The sequence below is a fragment of the Ictalurus furcatus genome, chromosome 4, assembly GCF_023375685.1.
Source record: "Ictalurus furcatus strain D&B chromosome 4, Billie_1.0, whole genome shotgun sequence".
Classification (NCBI taxonomy): Eukaryota; Metazoa; Chordata; class Actinopteri; order Siluriformes; family Ictaluridae; genus Ictalurus; species Ictalurus furcatus.
Window position 1 is genome coordinate 14,088,818 of NC_071258.1, and position 21,969 is coordinate 14,110,786.

At 42.0% G+C, this 21,969-nt stretch overlaps 1 protein-coding gene across 2 annotated transcripts; it reads right to left on the minus strand.

The window, feature by feature from the left end:
* Positions 1–2,559: 2,559 nt before the first annotated feature.
* On the minus strand, positions 2,560–19,072 carry synm (synemin, intermediate filament protein). 2 transcript variants are annotated; one of them, XM_053623099.1, is made up of 5 exons: positions 17,853–19,072; positions 16,367–16,491; positions 7,116–7,169; positions 6,961–7,031; positions 2,560–6,843 (listed from the first exon to the last, which is right to left on the minus strand). In XM_053623099.1, the coding sequence occupies exons 1-5, from the start codon at positions 18,648–18,650 to the stop codon at positions 4,607–4,609; spliced, it is 3,285 nt and encodes a 1,094-aa protein (XP_053479074.1). In that variant the 5' UTR covers positions 18,651–19,072; the 3' UTR covers positions 2,560–4,606. The 2 variants fall into 2 exon arrangements, with proteins under 2 accessions (XP_053479074.1, XP_053479075.1); XM_053623100.1 differs by lacking the exon at positions 7,116–7,169.
* Positions 19,073–21,969: the final 2,897 nt, after the last annotated feature.

The window sequence follows — 21,969 nt, forward strand, 5'->3', positions numbered from 1 at the left end:
CAGGTTGCTTTTGTTTTATGTTGTATTTCATTTGACAATCTAACACTGTTTAGATATACACAAAAACAAAGAAATCAATACTTTTTCACAGCACTGCATATTGTTTGTGTTTTAGATATCCTTGTTATAACACGATGTAATTCTGATCATGGAATGTTTTGCTATGTTTGTTATACCACATCCAACTTTGTAAATATTGTATACCTGTGTATTTAATGGTAGATACTGCCAAATACATCTGAAGTATCCTGATATCCATGTTCACCCTCGCTCTTTAGATAATGGGTAAATGTCATGAGCTGAGTACTGTGCTGGATGGTCTGTAAGTGCAAGTAGAGAGGGTGTTTGGACTTTACAAGGTGAATTTGAGGGAAGGTTTATTTGTGGAAACAAAGTATCCTGGACCTGTTTTATATGTCTGTGTGCCAAATTGAGTCAGCAGGCAGCCTCTCCTCTAACTTACCCAGTAGTGCACAAATACATTACATGACATTAATGTTAGAACTACCATGATGTATTATCTTGCACATTCTTTCCCTTTCATAGCAGTACTCAGTTCTCTGAGAAACACAGCTGGGACAAAAGACTCAAGACAAAGGTTACACCGTTTTCTTCATTAGAAGTGAAAGTTAACATTCCTAAAGTTCTAGAAAAAGCCATCAGTAATTCACTTTGCTTCCCTTTAAGTAGCAGAAAGGTACAACTGCCAATGGCCAAGTTTATAGTACACCAGATATCCTCCACTGTATTTTTGTTCTTCCTAAGAGATTCTGGCTTGGTTAGGAAGTTTACCCCATCTGCTCCGCTCAGAAAAGAGTCAGAAAACTGGTCAAAGACTTCACTGATACTTCTATCCTTCACTATTACTGTATGGTTAGATTTCATATCAAACTTAAAAATTTAAGACACTGACTCCAAAGCACACAGGAGGATTTGTGTTTATTTTTGTTGTAGCATGAATTAATACCCAGACAATGTGGAAGTGATGTGGAATAAAGTGTTAGGAGTCCACAAAAACACCCATCTTTTGATATAGAGTTAAATATAATAAAACTTGTTGTACTAGAGTGTAAGTATTGCATAAAAGGTACACTTCCAATTTACACCTAATATTTGTTGGAAAAAACACACATGTAGAAGAGACAAAAATAAATCTTCAGTTAACACAATCATCAAAACACTTAATAATAATAATAATAATAATAATAATAATAATTATTATTATTATTATTATTATTATCGTTATTATTATTATTATTATTAATAATAATAATAATAATAATAATAATAATAAACAATAACCATAACCATACTAATTATAATAATAACAATAATTATAATTATTATGATTATTATTAAGCAAATACGCATGTAATTATTTTTGGAAATGTCACTAACTTTCAAAATGATTAAGTCTTTAATGAGTTATTACACATCCAATGCTAGACAAAACTTTGGTTTACCAATATTACATTGGTTATATATTCATAATTTCATCATTAGGAACAGGCATAACACTTTCCCCAGTGACAAACCGGATAACAATAATAATAAAATAAAAAATTATAGCAGGGCGAAAAAAGAAACTGATTCTACGAGAGTATTAGTGTGAAACAGAAAACAGTATATTTATTACTGTCGAACAATTAAAATACAGTAATTTACTGTTGCAAATAATGTTCATCAACACATGTTCATAAATACCCACACGTACACAAACTCGTCCTGTCTCCTGTGATTAGAGAACTCCAAGGAAGATTACTGGATGTACCCTGGCGTCACTCACTCTCTCTCTTCTTCTCACTCCTTCCATTACCACCATGTGAAGCATAAGTAAGTATCCCAAAAAACACTTGTTATGCAAACATGATGTTAGACACTACCTCAGTGACCACTAGTCCGACACTGTTGCTTTTTAAAAGAAACCTGCTTTTTCACATTTTCATCTCTCTAAAGTATCTCACGCTATCTCTCTTTTACTCACTCAGTCCTAATGTTGGAAGTGCAGGGAGGCTGGATTAGTGAATGCCATGTTAATATTATTTAAGGATTAAAGGACCTAAGAAAGACAGGAAGGATAGTCTGAAATCTCTGGTAGTCCACAGAGCCAGATTCTGAAACAGTCAAGTCTGATAATGGGCCATAATCAAAAAACAGTACTCAAAATAAAACCCAGCTCCAGCTTTAGTGCACTAGAATCCAGCAGTGTTTGGTTATTTCCTAATTATGCTAAACCAGAATAGGCACAGGCAAAAGGAACATGCACCCCTGCTCTATATTTGTTAAGGTGTTTTTATGCCATCTTAGTTTCATAAACACATAATATATTCAAACTTATACTAGATTAAAAACTGTGGAGCTTCTAATTGTGGACCATAATAATTAAAAAATGTGTTACAGCAAAACAGTATCATCATCAAAGTAAAAGATGGCAGTGAATATACAGTGCCTTGTGAAAGTATTCACCCCTCTTGGCATTTTTTAAAACGTTTTTTGTTGCCTAACCTATTTTGCCTAGTAGCCTATTTTGTTACAACCTGGAATTTTTATTTTGTTTGGGGGGGGGGGGGGGGGGGGGGGGCGCGTATCATTTGATTTACACAACGTGCCTACCAGTTTGAAGATGCTAAATATTTTTTATTACAAACAAGAAATAAGACAAAAAAAAAAAAAAACAAAAAAAAAAACAGAAAACTTGAACGTGCATAACTATTAACCCCCCCACAAAGTCAATACAGCTGCAAGTCTCTTGGGGTACGTCTCTATAAGCTTGGCACATCTAGCCACTGGGATCCACTTCAAGGCAAAACTCCTTCAAGCTCCTTCAAGTTGGATGGGCTCCGCTGCTGTACAGCAATGTTTAAGTCATACCACAGATTCTCAATTGGATTGAGGTCTGGGCTTTGACTAGGTCATTCCAAGACATTTAAATGTTTTCCCTTAAACCACACGAGTGTTGCTTTAGCAGTATGCTTAGGGTCCTGCTGGAAGGTGAATCTCTGTCCCAGTCTTAAATCTCTGAAACAGATTACCCTCAAGAATTTCCCTGTATTTAGCTCCATCCATCATTTCTTCAATTCTGAGCAGTTTCCCAGTCCCTGCCGATGAAAAACATCCCCACAGCATGATGCTTCCACCACCATGCATCACTGTGGGGATGGTGTTCTTTGGGTGATGAGAGGGTGTTGGGTTTGCACCAGACATTGCGTTTTCCTTGATGGCCAAAATGCACAATTTTAGTCTCATCTGACCAGAGTACCTTCTTCCATATGTTTGGGGAGTCTCCCACATGCCTTTTGACAAGTAGCAAACGTGTTTGCTTATTTTTTTCTTTAAGCAATGGCTTTTTTCTGACCACTCTTCCATAAAGCCCAGCTCTGTGGAGTGTATGGCTTAAAGTGGTCCTATGGACATATACTTGGACACACTCTCCGCTGTGGAGCTTTGCAGCTCCTTCAGGATTATCTTTGGTCTCTTTGTTACCTCTCTGATCAATTCCCTCCTCGCCTGGTCCATGAGTTTTGCTGGGCAGCCCTCTCTTGGCAGGTCTGTTGTGGTGCCATATTCTTTCCATTTTTTAATAATGGATTTAATGGTACTCTATGGGATGTTCAAAGTTTCGGATATTTTTTTATAACCCAACCCTGATATGTACTTCTTCACAACTTTGTCCCTGATCTGTTTGGACAGTTCCTTGGTCTTCATGGTTCCGCTTGCTTGGTGGTGCTCCTTGCTCAGTGGTGTTATAGACTCTGGGGCCTTTCAGAACACGTGTATAATATAATGAGGTCATGTGACAGATTATGTGACACTTAGATTGCACATAGGTGGACTTTATTGAACTAATTATGTGACTTCTGAAGGTAACTGGTTGCACCAGATCTTATTTAGGTTCTTCATAGCAAAGGGAGTGAATACATATGCATGCACCACTTTTCTGTATTTCATTTTTACATTTTTTTTTAAAACAAGTTTTTCACTTCACCAATGTGGACTATTTTGTGTATGTCCATGTCATGAAATCCAAATAAAAATCCATTGAAATTACAGGTTGTAATACAACAAAATAGGAAAAATGCGTGATGCCAAAATAGGTGAATAATTTTGCAAGGCACTGTACTAAAGAATACAAAGTAGATCAAAAGAATATATGTTCAATGTCAAGTGCAAAATATTAAGTAAAAGGAAGTAGATTAAGGGGGAAAAAAGATGAATCAGAAACACAAAGCAGTGATTTGAATATAGGATTAGCAGTATGTGTTATTTGAATTGAAGTTTGGTTTAAAATAATTTGCATAGTGTTACAAAAAACAGTGATATCCTGTAATGAATTATATTAAATGCTCTTTTATTAACTTCAGTATATTTTATTACATGTCATTGCAGGCCCAGACATGTAATAAATGTGACAAATTCATTTATGCCAACACAGGAAAAAAAAGAGCACAGAGCCAATAGGGTCTTAAATCATAAATCTGATTGCATAGAAAGCAAAACTTTAAGTCCTTGATAGACAATGACAATAACTAATATTTCTCCATACCTGATTATATAATAGGTGGTTTTATTTGGATCTCAGTTATAGGTGGTTTTATCTGGATCTCAGTTAGTCCTCCTGGGGCCGTTCAAGATAAACTGTAGCAATTCTTTTCTCTTGGTAGACCTTTAATGAAGGGTCAGTCTCCTTTTTCTGTTGAAACTCTTGCACAGTGGCTCCATTGCCTGTCTGATCTTGAGAATCCATCCCTTCTATGCCTGTCGCAGATGCGCTATTGTTAATATCCATTTGGAATGTGAAGGACCTCTCATTAGGCCCCAACCTGATGACCTTCTCCGTCTTGCTAATTTCACTACCTGAGCACAAGCCTTCAGTTTCCTTAAGGTTGGTCATCCATGGCATTTCCCCTTTTTGGATCTCCTCTGTGGAAAGTCTGATGGCATACTCACCACCAGCTCCAGCACTATGTGCCTGGTGGAGGTCAGAGATGGAGGGCCGCAGCGCTGCCATTACCCGTTCCTGTGACAGGTCATCTGCCTCATTTTGCAGCAGTCCAGAATCCTCCAGACTCTGGGAAATATTAAGCTCCGCCACAAAGGTCGTTGTTCCATTGTCTGGGGATTGTGGCACCTTCTGGATGCTAACAGACAGGTTCTCAGAACTTTGACCAGCTTGGGTGAAAGAAACAAGTTCTTCTTTTAGAGCTCCAGACACAGTGCCCTCTAGCTGCTCCAGTGCTCCCTTTAGCTGTTCTCTGGGGTCCAATGACTCTTCTTTCAGGATCTCTAGCATGGATTCTTGCATTCTGGGAGAAACATGCACCTCCTCTTCAATAATGCACTCTGGAATTCCAGTGGTATCTCTTTTGACATATTCACTTGACTCCCTGTTATTTTCCCCTTCATCAGAATACCTCCTGTTTGTAGGCAGACCTTCTTCCTGGTAGTATCTCTCATCTGAAAGGTCTTCCACTACTCCATAATGTCCATAAGACATAAATCCTCCACCCTCCTCTGATCCAGACATGTTGTCTTCAGGGGTGGAAACAAAGTATTCTTGTGTTTCTTGGCCCTGAGAATAGTATGGGAGGCTCTCATCCCTAGACACTTCCTGTACCTGCACAAATCCACTCTTGACATTCTCTGAGGCTTTCATAGACTCGTCAGTGTTTCCATGTTGTTCAGCTGGCTGAGGTTCATTCTCTGGTTCTTCAATGTGAAAGAATGTTGATGAAGGTTGGAAGTACGGTTTGTACTTAACCTCTACAGTCTCTTCAATTTCAGCTTCCCCTTCATCACTATGACATTCCAGTGGTGCCTCCATTATCTCCACTTTAACCGACTTGTTTTCTAAGCTTTCACTTTCAAGACCAAGACGCAGAAGGTTCTGAATCATGCTTCCTGTTGGACTTCCTTCAAGATCCTCAAGAGAGACTTTATGTACACCCTTACTAAGGAGTTCTTCAAGAGCTGGGTTGTCTGACACATCCAGGTCCTCTTCCACTTTTGTTTGGAGAACTATCTGAGTCTTGGTGCTTCCATCCTCTTGCTCTGTTTTCTCTACATGGTACGTGATCTTTGAGTCAGGAGATGAACTTATCTTTGTATCAAGTCCAGCAGGCTTTATGAACTTCTCAATAATTTCTTCCATGGACACTGAGTCCAAAACATTTTCCTCACCTGCAAATACCTTTGGTCCCACATTTCCAGAATCTTTCAAATCTCTCTCCTCTTCATGGTTGGATTCCTTTTGCTGGATAAATGGTGTTGCATCAGGTTGCACTGTTGCCTTGACATGATCTTCTGTCCTCTCATCGTTTCTTTCACCTTTCTTAACAACTTTCTGAGGGGTTTCTGCATTAGTGTTCAGGCTCATCATAGGTGGTGCCACAACTCTCACAGATTTTAATTCTACTGTTGATGAGGCAGTGGGGAATGATTTGTTTTGTATTTCTGTCTGGAAAAGATCAGGTGAACTCCTTGGTAGGCTTTTAGACACACTGTTGATGATCACCCTCTGTTCTTCCATCACTTCTTTGCTAGTCTTACTAGCAGAGACATCAGGTCTGGTTGCGCTTGGTGTACTTGAAGCCTGTTTTGCTTTGGTGAAAGCAGGCATGTCTCTTCTTGCAGCAGGACTCTTTTGGGCATGGTTTGAAATAGTGATAGGCAAAATCCTGGAGGTTTTGTGGGAATCGACCTGACTGGATACAGTGGAGGTTCTCATGCTGGAAATGGGTTCTGTATTCCAGAAACCATACCCTATTAAATTCCTTCTCACTTCTGGCCGACTGGCTGTCATGGTAGAGCCTCTTTGAGTGTAAGGTTTGGCTGGCATTTTGATATCTGCCAGAGAAAAGGCAAGGTTTAGCATTCAAAATGATCCTTCAGTTATTAATAACTCATTGTTGTATTTAACATTACAGACAGGAAATCAACATCATAAAAATTAATCCACTGTACCGATTATTCTCTCTCTTGAATATTGGTCAGACCTCATCTGAGCATGTTTACCTTCACCCTCTAGCAGTGCCCTGAGAAGCATAAAATCAATGGTTAAGTATTTTCCTTCAAAAAAAAAAAAAAATCAACCAAACCATTTGGGTTATTTCTTTCACCTGTCCTTAGTATGCTCACCACCTTGCTCTGTCATCACCAAGCAAAACCTTAAACTGAAAGGAAGACAAGATACATACACAGACCATCTCCCATAGATACAAAATATACTTGACTAATTACAGCTTGCTCTTTGCCATACCCTTTTATTGTCCGTTTTGGGAAACCTACCTTAACACTGCTAGAGTAACACTTTGTGGAAATAAAGTTCAGTATGGTCCCAGTGGATGTTCCCTCGGGATCTGTTGAATGACCAAACTAAAAATAACAACCACAACGTGCTCTGTTTCTATTATGGCTTAGAATGTGAAGCTGTGACAGACACAGGAAGACTTGTTTGCATTCTCTACTACATTGCCAAGGAAGACATTATAAATATTCAAATGTAACACAGGCCAGATATTTTAGAAATAAGAAAGTAGGCTGACAAAAATTGGAAGTTTTAGCAGAATGATTAGAAGAAGAAAAATAAATAAAGAGAAGGATCCAAAACTTTCTGAAATGGTAAACACCAAGCTGTGGTGGTAGGAGGAACAACGCACTGGAGTTTTCTATAAAAGGTCTGCTAGTCACTTTGTATACATGACTGGGTGGTGAGTAGATGTGCCTGTCTGAATCCCATCCTAGTTATATTACTAACCTGGATATATATTTGTTTATCTATATAATATAAAAATATAACGCATAATTTGAAGTGACTACAGCTATATTTTCCAGCAAGTTTAGACCACTAAACATTGCATTGCATCTGCTGTATTTATGAAGTTCCCTTTATACAAATATATGATGTGTAACCTTCCTTTGCAGGAACTATAACTAACATGTAAACATAATTGCCAATTACCAATTTTGCTCTAATCCTATTGTAATTCAACTCCTCAGTCATTCACAATGGAGTTAAAGCCCCTGACCACAGAGGTGGATGAATCCATAGCTCTGCCAAAAGGGCAGGCAGCATTTGCTCTGCAGTTCAACTGTTTAAAAATACACTCCAAGCGCTAAATCTGGACGGAGATGAGCCTGTTTGGCTATCAATACTCAAAGATATCTCAGAACTATGTGGTAGATATGACATGGCATTTTGAGTATGGTGTTAGATATACTGTTAGACAAATCTTTGATAAATTAAACACAAATAAGCAGACCTTTGACAATATTTAACAACATTTCATAATAATCTCATACTGATAGCATAACAGATCTTTTTTGCTTTTAACATGCAAGTGATAACCCATAAAGTAGAACTAATTTTGATATAAATATTTAATATCAGTCAAAAGCTTTGTGAAGAGGCACCATTTCAGAACCCATTGCGAGTGAGGAGCAACACAGCCTAATTACAAATAGATCACTTAGAGATTGCTCCCATTATAATAAACAACAGAATTTTCACTGCAAGCACACAAATACAGCATATAATGACAATAAACTTGAATTAAACTAAACCTTTTAAGCAACTTGCACTAATTTCCCTTAACCCCTTGCATACAGTGGAGCATTTTGGATAGAAACAAGCTCCACTTTGTAAAGTTTGCAGGTTCTAGTATTCTTCACAGCATTTAAAATAAAATACTCCCCTGCCTTAGAGGGTTACACACTTTTTTCCCTCGGTCATTTGATGATTACGCCTCCGTCTGATGGTGACTGAGATCATGTTGGCCATAAAAGGTAACGCTGAAACAGTAAACTGGAGAAATTAATTTTCGTTGACTCTACGGCGTAGCATTACAGGTGACGTCATAAAGGAAACGGTTTATTCTTCTGCTTAGTAAAAAACCGTTAGTGTTCCATCTGAGATGATACTATGCTTCTACAATTCATACACTAGATGGTAGAGTATATAGTGCATAGTATAAGTGTATAGTGTGGAGTACCCTCTGCCATTTTTCCGATGTGTGTTTTCAGAACAGAAGTAATGTAATGAGTAAATGTGCCTTGTGCTGCGTGCAGACCGACTAATCGTTAACAAGGTTCATCAAGTAGTTGTTGCAGCTTTAATTATATATACATACATACATACATACATATATATATGTGTGTGTGTGTATATATATATATCACACACACATATATATATACATATATACACATACATACAGTATCTCACAAAAGTGAGTACACCCCTCACATTTTTGTAAATATTTGATTATATCTTTTCATGTGACAACACTGAAGAAATGACACTTTGCTACAATGTAAAGTAGTGAGTGTACAGCTTGTGTAACAGTGTAAATTTGCTGTCCCCTCAAAATAACTCAACACAGCCATTAATGTCTAAACTGCTGGCAACAAAAGTGAGTACACCCCTAAGTGAAAATGTCCAAATTGGGCCCAGTTAGCCATTTTCCCTCCCCAGTGTCATGTGACTTGTTAGTGTTACAAGGTCTCAGGTGTGAATGGGGAGCAGGTGTGTTAAATTTGGTGTCATCGCTCTCACACTCCCTCATACTGGTCACTGGAAGTTCAACATGGCACCTCATGGCAAAGAACTCTCTGAGGATCTGAAAAAAAGAATTGTTTCTCTACATAAAGATGGCCTAGGCTATAAGAAGACTGCCAAGACCCTGACACTGAGCTGCAGCACGGTGGCCAAGACCATACAGCGGTTTAACAGGACAGGTTCCACTCAGAACAGGCCTGGCCATGGTCGACCTAAGAAGTTGAGTGCACATGCTCAGTGTCATATCCAGATGTTGTCTTTGAGAAACAGACGTAGCATTGCTGCATCTCAGCATTGCTGCAGAGGTTGAAGGGGTGGGGGGGTCAGCCTGTCAGTGCTCAGACCATATGCCGCCCATGACATCAAATTGGTCTGCATGGCTGTCGTCCCAGATGCACAAGAAAGCCCACAAACAGTTTACTGAAGACAAGCAGACTAAGGACATGGATTACTGGAACCATGTCCTGTGGTCTGATGAGACCAAGATAAACTTATTTGGTTCAGATGGTGTCAAGTGTGTGTGGTGGCAACCAGGTGAGTAGTACAAAGACAAGTGTGTCTTGCCTACAGTCAAGCATGGTGGTGGGAGTGTCATGGTCTGGGGCTGCACGAGTGCTGCCGGCACTGGGGAGCTACAGTTCATTGAGGGAACCATGAATGCCAACACGTACTGTGACTCCCTTCCGAGGGCAGTATTCCAGCATGATAACGACCCCAAACACACCTCCAAGACGACCACTGCCTTGCTAAAGAAGCTGAGGGTCAAGGTGATGGACTAAACCCTATTGAGCATCTGTGGGGGATCCTCAAACGGAAGGTGGAGGAGCACAAGGTCTCTAACGTCCACCAGCTCTGTTATGTCATCAAGGAGGAGTGGAAGAGGACTCCAGTGGCAACCTGTGAAGCTCTGGGGAACTCCATGCCCAAGAGAGTTAAGGCAGTGCTGGAAAATAATGGTGGCCACACAAAATATCGACACTTTGGGCCCAATTTGGACATTTTCACTTAGGGGTGTACTCACTTTTGCTGCCAGCGGTTTATATATATATGTATTGTGGTGACAGGCCGGTAGCCGGCGCACAGGAAACAAAGTTCGCTCCTCCCGTGACTGCCGCAGAAGAGACAGTTCCGCTTCAGCGCCACCAAATGTTTTGGATGGCCAGAGAGCACGTGGCGGCAGGGCGGGGCCGCTGACACACCCACGGCTCGTGAATGGTGCACCGTGCGGAAGATTTCCACCATCCAGCAAGCGAGGGGAGAGTATAAAAGGGCGATATTCCACTCGCAGAAGGAGAGAAGTATCTCCGAGCATGTGTGCGAATCTCTGGCATGTTTTATGCAGCTTAGCCGACGTGTGCATGTCTGCTAATTGCTTTTGTGTGTTTTTTCCTGGTTTCAGATGACTCTGACGTGAGTGATGGCTCCACCCCACCCCCTTGGCTGTAACCGCCGATGGCTGAGACCCTCACCGCCCGATCGCCCTTCAACCCACACACACACACACACACACACACACACACACACACACACGCACCCCTGCGCACCGACTGTCTTGAATAAATCTCCCATAACGCTAAAACAGCCTCCTGCGTGTCTGTGCTCCACCCACCACTGGCTTTTCTTCCCCATTTTCCCTCTCCTCCTTGGGGATTGTTCATAAACATGGATCACACGCTGCATCACCTGACAATACTGGAGGTCAGTATTCAGCAGCAGACGGTGACACAACAGCTCGCCCACAATCTACAAGCTGTGACACAAGAACTAGCGGCCCTGAGGACAGTGACTCCCGCAACTGCTACGCCCCTCCCTGATCCTGGCCGTGAGGTCCGCCGCCTGCTTCCCCCTCTAAACCCCCGAAGATGACATCAAGGCCTACCTCGAGACCTTTGAGGGCATCGCCCACTGCGAAGAGTGGGACCACGATGAGTGGCCACAAATCCTCGGCCCGCTGCTTTCCGAGGAGGCGCGCACGGCCTATTACTCCCTCTTTCCGGAGGAAGCAGCTGACTATGGAGAGGTAAAGACAGAGATCCTGGTGTGGTGTGGGTGAAACCCGCTCCAGGCAGCGGCGGACTTCCACCGGTGGCGCTACAGGCCGGGAGCCAAGCCACGTGGACAGATGGACACCCTCCTGCGCCTCACCAAGAGGTGGCTCCAGCCTGACATGCACTCTGCCACCGAGGTTGTAGAGAGGGTGGCCGTGGACCAGTTCCTGAGGACCTTGCCACCCACAGAACGCCAGGCTGTGGGGATGCGAGCCCCCGGGACATCCAGGGAGCTATTGACCGCCCTGGAACACACCCTGACCACCGTGGCACTCGGTGAAGAGGGACAGCACCAGCAAGGCCGCCCGGACTACGGGACGCCCAAGGACGAGCCCAGCCCGACCGAGCCAAACCATGGGACACCGAAGAAGACCCAGAAAACCTGGCCGGCAGGATGTGTCCTCCCCACGCTGGGTCTGCCAAACCGCCCCAGAGAGCGAAGAAAGCACGAGTGCAACAGGCCTACCTGGCCTGAGGCGAGGTGGACGCCGGGACAGAAGGTAAGCTGCACACACATTCTAACCCTCTCTCGTCTGCGTTCCAGCTGGTAAACCAGCAGGGGAACTTTGGCCGAGAGCAGAAAGAGGACAGCCGCCTGAAGTATTGCTGGGCCCAGGTGCGCCAGATCGAAGGGGTCGACCAGAGCCTGAACCAGAGACTCCCCTCCTCTTACTTTCTGGTCAAAAGAGGCTTACTGTATCACCGGACCAACCGCCGAGGGGAAACCGCGGACCTCTTGGTCGTGCCCAAAGCCAGAACGCAGGCCCTGATGCACCTGGCCCATGCCCATCCGCTCGGGGGCCACCTGGGGGCGAAAACACCCTGGAGAAGCTGAAGGACAGTTTTGTCTGGCCAGGCATGGAAGCAGAGGTCCGGCGCTTCTGCCAACAATGCCCCCAGTGCCAACGCACGCCCTGTGGGCCCAACACGCGGCGGCAGTAGACTCGGAGCTGAGGGGGGGCTACTGTGGCGACAGTTCTGCTTCAGCGCCACCAAATGTTTTGGACGGCCAGCGAGCACGTGGCGGCGGTGCAGGGCCGCCGACACACCCGTGGCTCGTGAATGTTGCACCATGCGGAAGATTTCCACCATCCAGCAAGCGAGGGTAGAGTATAAAAGGGCGATATTCCACTCGCAGAAGGAGAGAAGTATCTCTGAGCATGTGCGCGAATCTCTGGCGTGTTTTATGCAGTTTAGCCGACGCGTGCATGTCTGCTAATCGCTGTTGTGGGTTTTTTCCTGGTTTCAGGTGACTCCGACGTGAGTGACGGCTCTGCCCCACCCCCTTGGCTGTAACCGCCGATGGCTGAGACCCTCACCGCCCGATCGCCCTTCAACCCACACACACGCGCACCCACACATGCACCCCCGCTCACCGACTGTCTTGAATAAATCTCCCATAACAATAAAACAGCCTCCTGCATGTCTGTGCTCCGCCCACCGCTGGCTAAAATCCCTTATATATATATATATATATATATATATATATATATATATATATATATATATATATATAAACACACACACACACACACACACATACGTACATACATACATACACACACACACACACACGCCACAACATTAAAATCACCCACCTAACATTGTGTAGGTCCCCCTTTAAGTCCTTTAAATCCTGCAAGTTGTGAGGTGGGCCCTCCATGGATCACACTTGTTTGTCTAGCACATCCCACAGATGCTCGATCAGATTGAGATCTGGGGAATTTGGAGGCCAGGTCACCATCTTTGGAACTCTTTGCCATGTTCCTCAAACCATTCCTGAACAATTTTTGCATTGTGGCAGGGCGTATTATCCTGCTGAAAGAGGCCATGGAATACCGTTGCCATGAAGTGGTGCAATTGGTCTGCAACAATGTTTAGGTAGGTGGTACATGTCAAAGTAACTTCCACTTGAATGCCAGGACCCAAGGTTTCAAAGCAGAACATTGCCCAGAGCATCACACTTCCTCCGCCAGCTTGCCTTCTTCCCATAGTGCATCCTGGATCCATCTCTTCCCCAAGTAAGTGATGCACACTCACCCAGCCATCCACATGATGTAAAAGAAGACATAATTCATCAGATCAGGCCACCTTCTTCCATTGCACCATGGTCCAGTTCTGATGCTCACGTGCCCATTGCAGGTGCTTTCAGCGGTGGACAGGGGTCAGTATGGGCGCTCAGACCGGTCTGTGGCTACGCAGCCCCACGTACAGCAATGTGTACTGCGATGTGTGTTCCGACACCTTTCTGTCATAGCCAGCATTAACTTTTTCAGCAATTTGTCATACAGTAGCTCTGCTGTGGGCTCGGACCAGACAGGCTATCCTTTACTCCCCACACACATCAATGAGCCTTGGGTGCCCATGACCCTCTCACCTTTGTCCTTCCTTGGACCACTTTTGATTGGTGTGTGTGTAGATATATATATATATAAATATAAATAAATATAAATATAATATATATATATATATATATATAAAATATATATATATGTATGTATATTACCGTGCATCTGGAAAGTATTCACAGCACTTCACTTTTTCCACATTTTGTTATGTTACAGCCTTATTCCAAAATGGATTCAATTCATTATTTTCCTTAAAATTCTACAAACAACCCCATAATGACAACATGAAAGAAGTTTGTTTGAAATCTTTACAAATTTATTAAAAATAAGAAACAACAAAAAAAGCACATGTACATAAGTATTCACAGCCTTTGCTCAATACTTTGTTGAAGCACCTTTGGCACCAATTACAGCCTCAAGTCTTTTTGAGTATGATGCTACAAGCTTGGCACACCTATTTTTGGCAGTTTCTCCCATTCTTCTTTGCAGGACCTCTCAAGCTCCATCAGGTTGGATGGGGAGCGTTGGTGCACAGCCATTTTCAGATCTATCCTGAGGTTTCCAATCGGGTTCAAGTCTGGGCTCTGGCTGGGCCACTCATGGACATTCACAGAGTTGTCTTGGAGCCACGCCTTTGTTATCTTGGCTGTGTGCTTAGGGTTGTTGTCCTGTTGGAAGATGAACCTTCACCCCAGTCTGAGGTCCAGAGCGCTCTGGAGCAGGTTTTCATCAAGGATGTCTGTACATTGCTGCATTCATCTTTCCCTCGATCCTGACTAGTCTCCCAGTTCCTGCCGCTGAAAAACATCCCCACAGCATGATGCTGCCACCATCATGCTTCACTGTAGGGATGGTATTGGCCAGGTGATGACTCGTGCCTGGTTTCCTCCAGACATGACGCTTGCCATTCAGGCCAAAGTGTTCAATCTTTGTTTCATCATGGTCTGAGAGTCCTTCAGGTGCCTTTTGGCAAACTCCAGGCGGGCTGTCATGTGCCTTTTACTGAGGAGTGGCTTCTGTCTGGCCACTCTACCATACAGGCCTGATTGGTGGAGTGCTGCAGAGATGGTTGTTTTTGTTGGTCCTTTCTCCACAGAGACACGCTGGAGCTCTGTCAGAGTGACCATCGGGTTTTTGGTCACTTCTCAGACTAAGGCCCTTCTCCCCTGATCGCTCAGTTTGGCTGGGCGGCCAGCTCTAGGAAGAGTCTTGCTGGTTCCAAACTTTTTCCATTTATAGATGATGGAGGCCACTGTGCTCATTGGGACCTTCAATGCTGTAGAAATGTTTCTGTACCCTTCCCCAGATCTGTGCCTCGATACAATCCTGTCTCAGAGGTCTACAGACAATTCCTTGGACTTCATGGCTTGGTTTGTGCTCTGACATGCATTGTTAACTGTGGGACCTTATATAGACAGGTGTGTGCCTTTCCAAATCGTGTCCAAACAACTGAATTTACCCCAGGTGGACTCCAATCAAGTTGTAGAAACATCTCAAGGATGATCAGTGGAAACAGGATGCACCTGAGCTCAATTTTGAGTGTCATGGCAAAGGCTGTGAATACTTATGTACATGTGCTTTTTTTGTTTTTTTATTTTCAATAAATTTGCAAAGATTTCAAACAAACTTCTTTCACGTTGTCATTACAGGGTATTGTTTGTAGAATTTTGAGGAAAATGATTAATTTAATCCATTCTGGAATAAGGTTGTAACATAACAAAATGTGGAAAAAGTGAAGCGCTGTGAATACTTTCCGGATGCACTGTATGCGCACACAATTATTGTGTGCTGATAATCCAAGCCATACATGTTTAGTGAGTATGGACCAAAACACAAAGCTTTTCCTTACATGTATTTTTTCAGTGATTAGCAAACACAGTCCATAATTTCTAGCAGGTCAAAAAATATTGTCTTAGAACAAAATAAACAATGTACAAAATTGCAAATGTCTACTGAAGTTCGCTAACATTTTGTCTGATTGCATTAGTGGATCTGTACCTCAATAAATATACACATTTTAAACAAAATCTTCTGTATTTAATCCTTCTGGTACATTAGGTAGAGAAATCAAGGAACAAAAAGGGATTTGTGGATGTTGAAAAATTTATAGCTTTCTGTTCTCTAAAAGTGAAGCCATTTATTGTCTGGTTCGACACAGAACCTGTAAGGATTCCCTAGAGGTGTCAAATCTTATTTGCAAAGGGCTAGTGTGGGTGCAGGTTTTTATTTCAATCAAGCATGAGCCACATTTGATAACCTATTAAACAAGGTGTGGCTTCTGCTTGCTTTGGAATGAAAACAAGCACCCACACCAGCCCTCTCTGGATAAGATTGGATACCTTGCACTACCAGTTGCTAGTTGAAAAATTTTTCTGAGTATATATTACTATGGATGACAACCTTAAAAGAAGTTCTACCTGTATGCAGCCACTTCCATGCCAAGCCCCATTTTGACCTGTAGGAGTTCATGATGATCCTTCAGCTTTTCTGAAATGGTGTTGGCCAGAAACATACGCTCTTGTTCCAGTTCTTCAACAATTATCTGTAGACGAGACGTGTTAGTTTATTATTCTAGCCCGCTCTTTCTAAAACCATCAGAAGCATCTAAACCACAGAGTCAGGTATGGCCTCATGCTTTAGGATGATACCTTATGCTACAATAATGTAGATGAAGTGATTAGTCAATGCATTGATATCCGTGTCATGTATTGGTATGCTTTTCTAACATAACATAGCATAATATTCTTCTAATGGATGATCATGGGCTATCAAAACAATACTATTTAATGCATTTCCTGTTGTGATGATGCACCTGTTGAGGATCTCTTGCAACACCTTACTCTATTACACTACCATTGCTCCATTTAAAGCCTGATGCCTAGTAACTGGCTCATAGGCCACTTGCCTAAAATAGGTCACTAAATGATTAGTCAAGCAAGATGCCATAGTAACCTTTAAATCCTTTCCTGTTGTGCTGGTTGTCAAAGCAGTAGACACCTTAAATATTCTGTACTCCTTGAAAGGGTTCCAAGTATAACTCTTTTTGAAAGCTAAGAACCATTATTTATCTAACAAACCCTTAAAAAAACCTTTAAATAACCCTTTCCAGCACCTTTTAGTAAACATTTTAATGGCTGACATTTTCTAACCATTAAGAAGAAAGTACTTACCAACAATTTGGAGTTTGTGCCACACACGTAACAAATTAAGATATACACAAAAAAAGTTATTCATGTTTTCCTTGGAAAATTCAGTGGATAAAAGTTCTACTTGGAACCCTTACTGATAGGGGAACAATGTGTTGTAGAGTTCAGCCTACTGTACTGTAGAACATTTCCCCAGTGGGACTCTTATACACTGGACTTAAACAAATCTATCCACTAACATGTTTAGACGTGTGGTGAGCACCCATCTAATAGATGTTTTATTGCCTTGAGCCTGTATAGTACACTGGGTGGCTCAGGTGGACAGCAAGCATGACTCATTCTGTTTACGCATAGACGGCATAATAATCTACTCAGAACGGTCCCCTGAGAGCATTCTTAAGACAAAACATTTAGGTCTGATACATGATGCATATAATGCACTTAGAGATCAACATGGCCTACACATGCATTTGTGAGATTGTAGTATACTATAGTTTAATTTTAAAACAACTCAGAGGAGTGAGGATTTTTTTTTTAAAATCACCGCACTGTATTGTTTCTATGAATTATTCTCAGAGCTGTGGCAATTCGTAGGCCAGCTGCTGTTTTAAAGGGTGTGGTTGGTTCTCCACTGAGTGGGCCTGATCATATTAACCCCAGAAAAACACTACTGCTGCTACTATTACTGATGATTATGATATTATTATTAATAATAATAATAATAATAATAATAATAATAATAATTTTGTTCACACACCTGATACTGACTGACATCTTTCCTAAACTTTTCTTGCATGTCCATGAGATGCTGCTCCAGCTCCAGCTGCATCTGACTGTGTTTCTCCATTTCCACCCGCAGCTTGTTCAGCTCTGAAGCGTACTCCACCTTCTCTCTTCTAATATCTTCGAGCCTCGCCTGATCTGCTTTTATGGATTCTTCCATCTCCTCAACTTGCTGTCGGTACACTTCAAATGTCTCCATCCAGCTTTCAGACAGGCTAAGCGCATAATTCTGGACTTCTTCCGTAGTAAACGCTGGTGGCCCGTGATAAGTCCGAGTGACAACAGGTAGGACCCGGGTGTGAACCTGGTCCCTGAGGCGCGCGACCTCGTTCCTGTGAGCATCATGGAAAAGCGCACATTCGTTCTGCAGCTGAAACATGCGCTTCTCTAACGCGCTGTTGGTCTGAAGAGCATTTTGGAGCTGCTTTTCACAACCTTTCAGCTCGCCATCGAGACCTCTGCTAAATGCGGACTCGTCCGAGCGCATGGCCTGGATCAGCTGAAGTTCTCTGCGCAGCTTCTCTCGCTCCATCTCCGCTCTGGATTTTTCCAGAGAGAGTTGTTCCACCAGCCTTCTCATCTCTCTCAGCTCGGCCATGCGTGTGTTTTCCCATTCTGCAGACCTGTTATGCCTGATCGTGTTTATTTCCGCTACCAGGCGAGCGTTTTCTTGCTCTAACAGCTTCGCTCTGGACAGGTACTGCCCGAGCCTCTGATTCAGTTCCTGCAGCTGAAGCTTTTCGCCCTCGAACGACCTCTTGAACTGAAACATGTTGAAAAAGGTAAGAAGGAAACTATGCCTTCGTTATCATGGGGAAGTGTGCAGGACGCGCGGTGCTGCTGTGAGGTTAAAGCAGACTTCTCAGGTGCTGAAGGGAGGCGCGCACTAATGATCCCCTCCTCAGAGACACTTCAGGAGCCCTGTGATGGGATCTGGCTCTCCCATGTGGACAAAGATGGACAGCGCAGGACTGTTCTGACCTGTTATGCAACCTGGCCCACTCCGAGGTGGTGGGATGTACGACTCACTTTAGAGATTCGATTCTTGCGAAAGATGCGTTCAAGTGAATCGAACTGTTTGTTTTGATTCGTTTGATTAACCACTAGGAGTACTGAGTCATGTCCGGAATATTATCTCACGTTCAGTGCTTCATAGACCACCACCTACGATGTCTATATGGGAACATAACATTGTTCAAGTCCCCATAAAATCACAACGAACATTTTGTGCCATTTAGTATGAATATGTCAGCCTTTATGTTATCTATAAGCTACTGTGGTCCAAAACAATGACAAAACTCACATTTATGCGTATATGCATTCAAAATTTACAGTCTTCTGTAAAAAAATAAATAATTAAATAAATAAATATTAAAATACATCATTCTGTAGTTCAGGTTCTCATCATATTTTCTGTCCAATCAAATTCTCTCTAGAATCGGAAGTGTCCCGCCCCCTACATTATAAAAATCCATGGTACTACCTGTCAATACAATTAACCCTGGCTGTGAGGTGAGGTAAAAACTATTGACTATTTTAAAAAAGGGGGCGGAGGCACTCGATATGCCCCGCCCTGACTTTCTGTTTCAGTGGAAATGACGTCAACACATCAGTTCGTTTTTTCTTAAACGTTTTGTTTGTGTTTGTGCTTGCCGAAGTGCATTATGGAAATATTATAACGTTCCACTGCATCATGTACGTGTCTCTTACTTCAGTGCTTTGTTCTTTACATGGTTTTCTCAAGTTGAAGAGCAGAAAAGCATGATAAAATAATATTTTAATAAAAAATTGAAATCACAAAAGAACCAAAGACAACATGCTAAAGCTATAATTGCACACAATCTCAATGTAGAGTCTGGCGATGTACAGTTCATGAAAGAGTCGATTCTCTTAAATGATTCTTTGAGGAGAATTTGCATGTTGGAGCCGTTTGGAGTCTCAGGCATGTAGATAAAGCCGTTACTCGCGCAGTGGAATGAAGGATTAGGCATTTAGTCTCAGTGACCACCGTGACTTGAAGTGATTTTTGCTGACTGATTCAATGAGCGCTGTCAGCGCGGCTTTTTACACTCGACTTATATCAACAAATTTGAGGGTAAGTATTCTCAAGTTGTTGTTGTTTTTTTTTTAACGGATATGGATTAATTCATACACCATGTTTTTGGTCTACTGTCAATTCAGTCGTGACGGTTTTGTTGACAGAAGACCCGGCTGACCTAAATGAACATCTCTGTAACAGTACAGTGAAGTAATCACGTGGTCGCGATGCGGCGCGGAAGTAGCTTCAATAAAACTTTTATTAATTTATTTTAATTAATTACCAACACATGTACATATTTCATACAAACATTACATAAAAAATTACATTTTAAGTGAAAATTAATGCCAATCAGAGAATTAAATATAAAGTTGGGGAATATATTCCTATATATATATATATATATATATATATATATATATATATATATATATATATATATACACACATACACTTTTATCTTTCATGTCTTTCATCTTTATTTTTTTTATATATCCAGTTATAGATTTTATCTTAAAAACATTATTGAGGTCTGTAAAAGAATCTCCATTGTTATTTATATCTTTTCCTAAATATTGGTGTTTTTTCCTCTAGATAAAGTTACTTTTTGGAACATCCATTGATATTAAAGTATATACCGACCTTGAAATCCCTTCTGCAATTCAACCCCCTGAACAGAATCACTCACAACAGCACAAATATGCTAAACAGGTGTTGTCTCAAGCACACTTGATGCAACTAATCAAGGGCTTCATTAGTTGCACCAGGTGTGATTGAGCTGGAACACATGAAACACCTGAACTGGCTAGGGGTAGAAAATGTATGAAATACCTGTATGAGGCAGAAAAAATAAGATATCAATAGCTGCAACCAGATGTCTGAGAAGCCAGGTTGTGAAAAACCCTCGAGTGACTGCAAAAGACCTGCAGCAAGACTTGGTGGCAACGGGCACTGAAACGCAGAAGGTTTCCATGCCAGAACTCCAAGACGTACACCACTACTTACCCAAAAGCACAAGAAAAGTTGTTTGAAAATCATATAAATAAGCTACAGAAGTTGTTGTATTCTGTTCTGTGGAGCGATGAAACAACTTTTCAGCACGATGGATCAGCGGTATGTCTGGAGAAATAAGAATGAAGAAAGAACACTCTGTCCACAGTCAAGCATGGTGGTGGTTTGGTGATGCTCTGGGGCTGCTTTGCATTCTCTGGCACTGGAAACCTGCAGCATGTGGAAGGCAAGATGGATTCGTTGAAGTATCAGGAAATCCTAGGAGAAAACGTCATGCCATCTATGAGGAAGCTGAAGCTTGGGCGTCATTGAACCTTCCAACAGGACAATGTCCCCAAGCATACCTCAAATTCCACTAATGCTTGGTTGCAGTAGAAGTCCTGGAAGATTCTACAGGGCCATCACAGTCACCTGAATTGAACCCCATAGAAAATCTCTGGTGGGATTTGAAGAATGTGGTTGCAGCACGCAAACGCAAGAATATTACTGAAGTGGAAGCCATTGCTCTTGAGGAATGGGCTAAGATTCCTCAGGAACGCTGCCAGAAGCTTGTGTCTGGCTATGCATCTCGTTTGCAGCAGGTCATAATGGCAAAAGGGTGCTCTACTAAGTACTAAGGATGCTTGCCATGAAGGGGTTGAATAATTTTGAGACTGGAGAAGTCATTATAAGTTTCATTTTCAGTTGAATTTGGGGAAACCACTTGAAGCATTCGTTGTGTTGAACTATTTCAATTGCTTTTGTTTGATTTGTTCATTGCAAACAGCTGAAAGTCTGTAAATTTTGACAATAAACCTGATATGCAATGGGGGTTGAATAATTTTGATTGTAACTGTAGGCCTAATTTAATGAATGCTTTATTTATTATTCATTATTAACCTGCATGTAACCATTATTATCAAACTGCATAATACGACACAAAATATTATGTTAATATTGTAGGCTTATATCTAACATACCGTATATGGTACTGTAGTATTTCAGTGTACGAAACATACCATTTATTTCAATAATATGTAGTTTGGAGCAGGGTTTTTTTTTC

Excerpts from the sequence above, each read along its gene's own strand:
- synm (XM_053623099.1), bottom strand. The coding sequence starts at position 18,650 with ATGTTTCAGTTCAAGAGGTCGTTCGAGGGCGAAAAGCTTCAGCTGCAG. Across the intron at positions 7,170-16,366 it reads ATGGAAGTGGCTGCATACAG|TTTAAGGTTTTGCTTGGTGA; the intron begins GTAGAACTTCTT and ends TCTTCCTTTCAG. Across the intron at positions 7,032-7,115 it reads GGTGAGCATACTAAGGACAG|GGCACTGCTAGAGGGTGAAG; the intron begins GTGAAAGAAATA and ends TATGCTTCTCAG.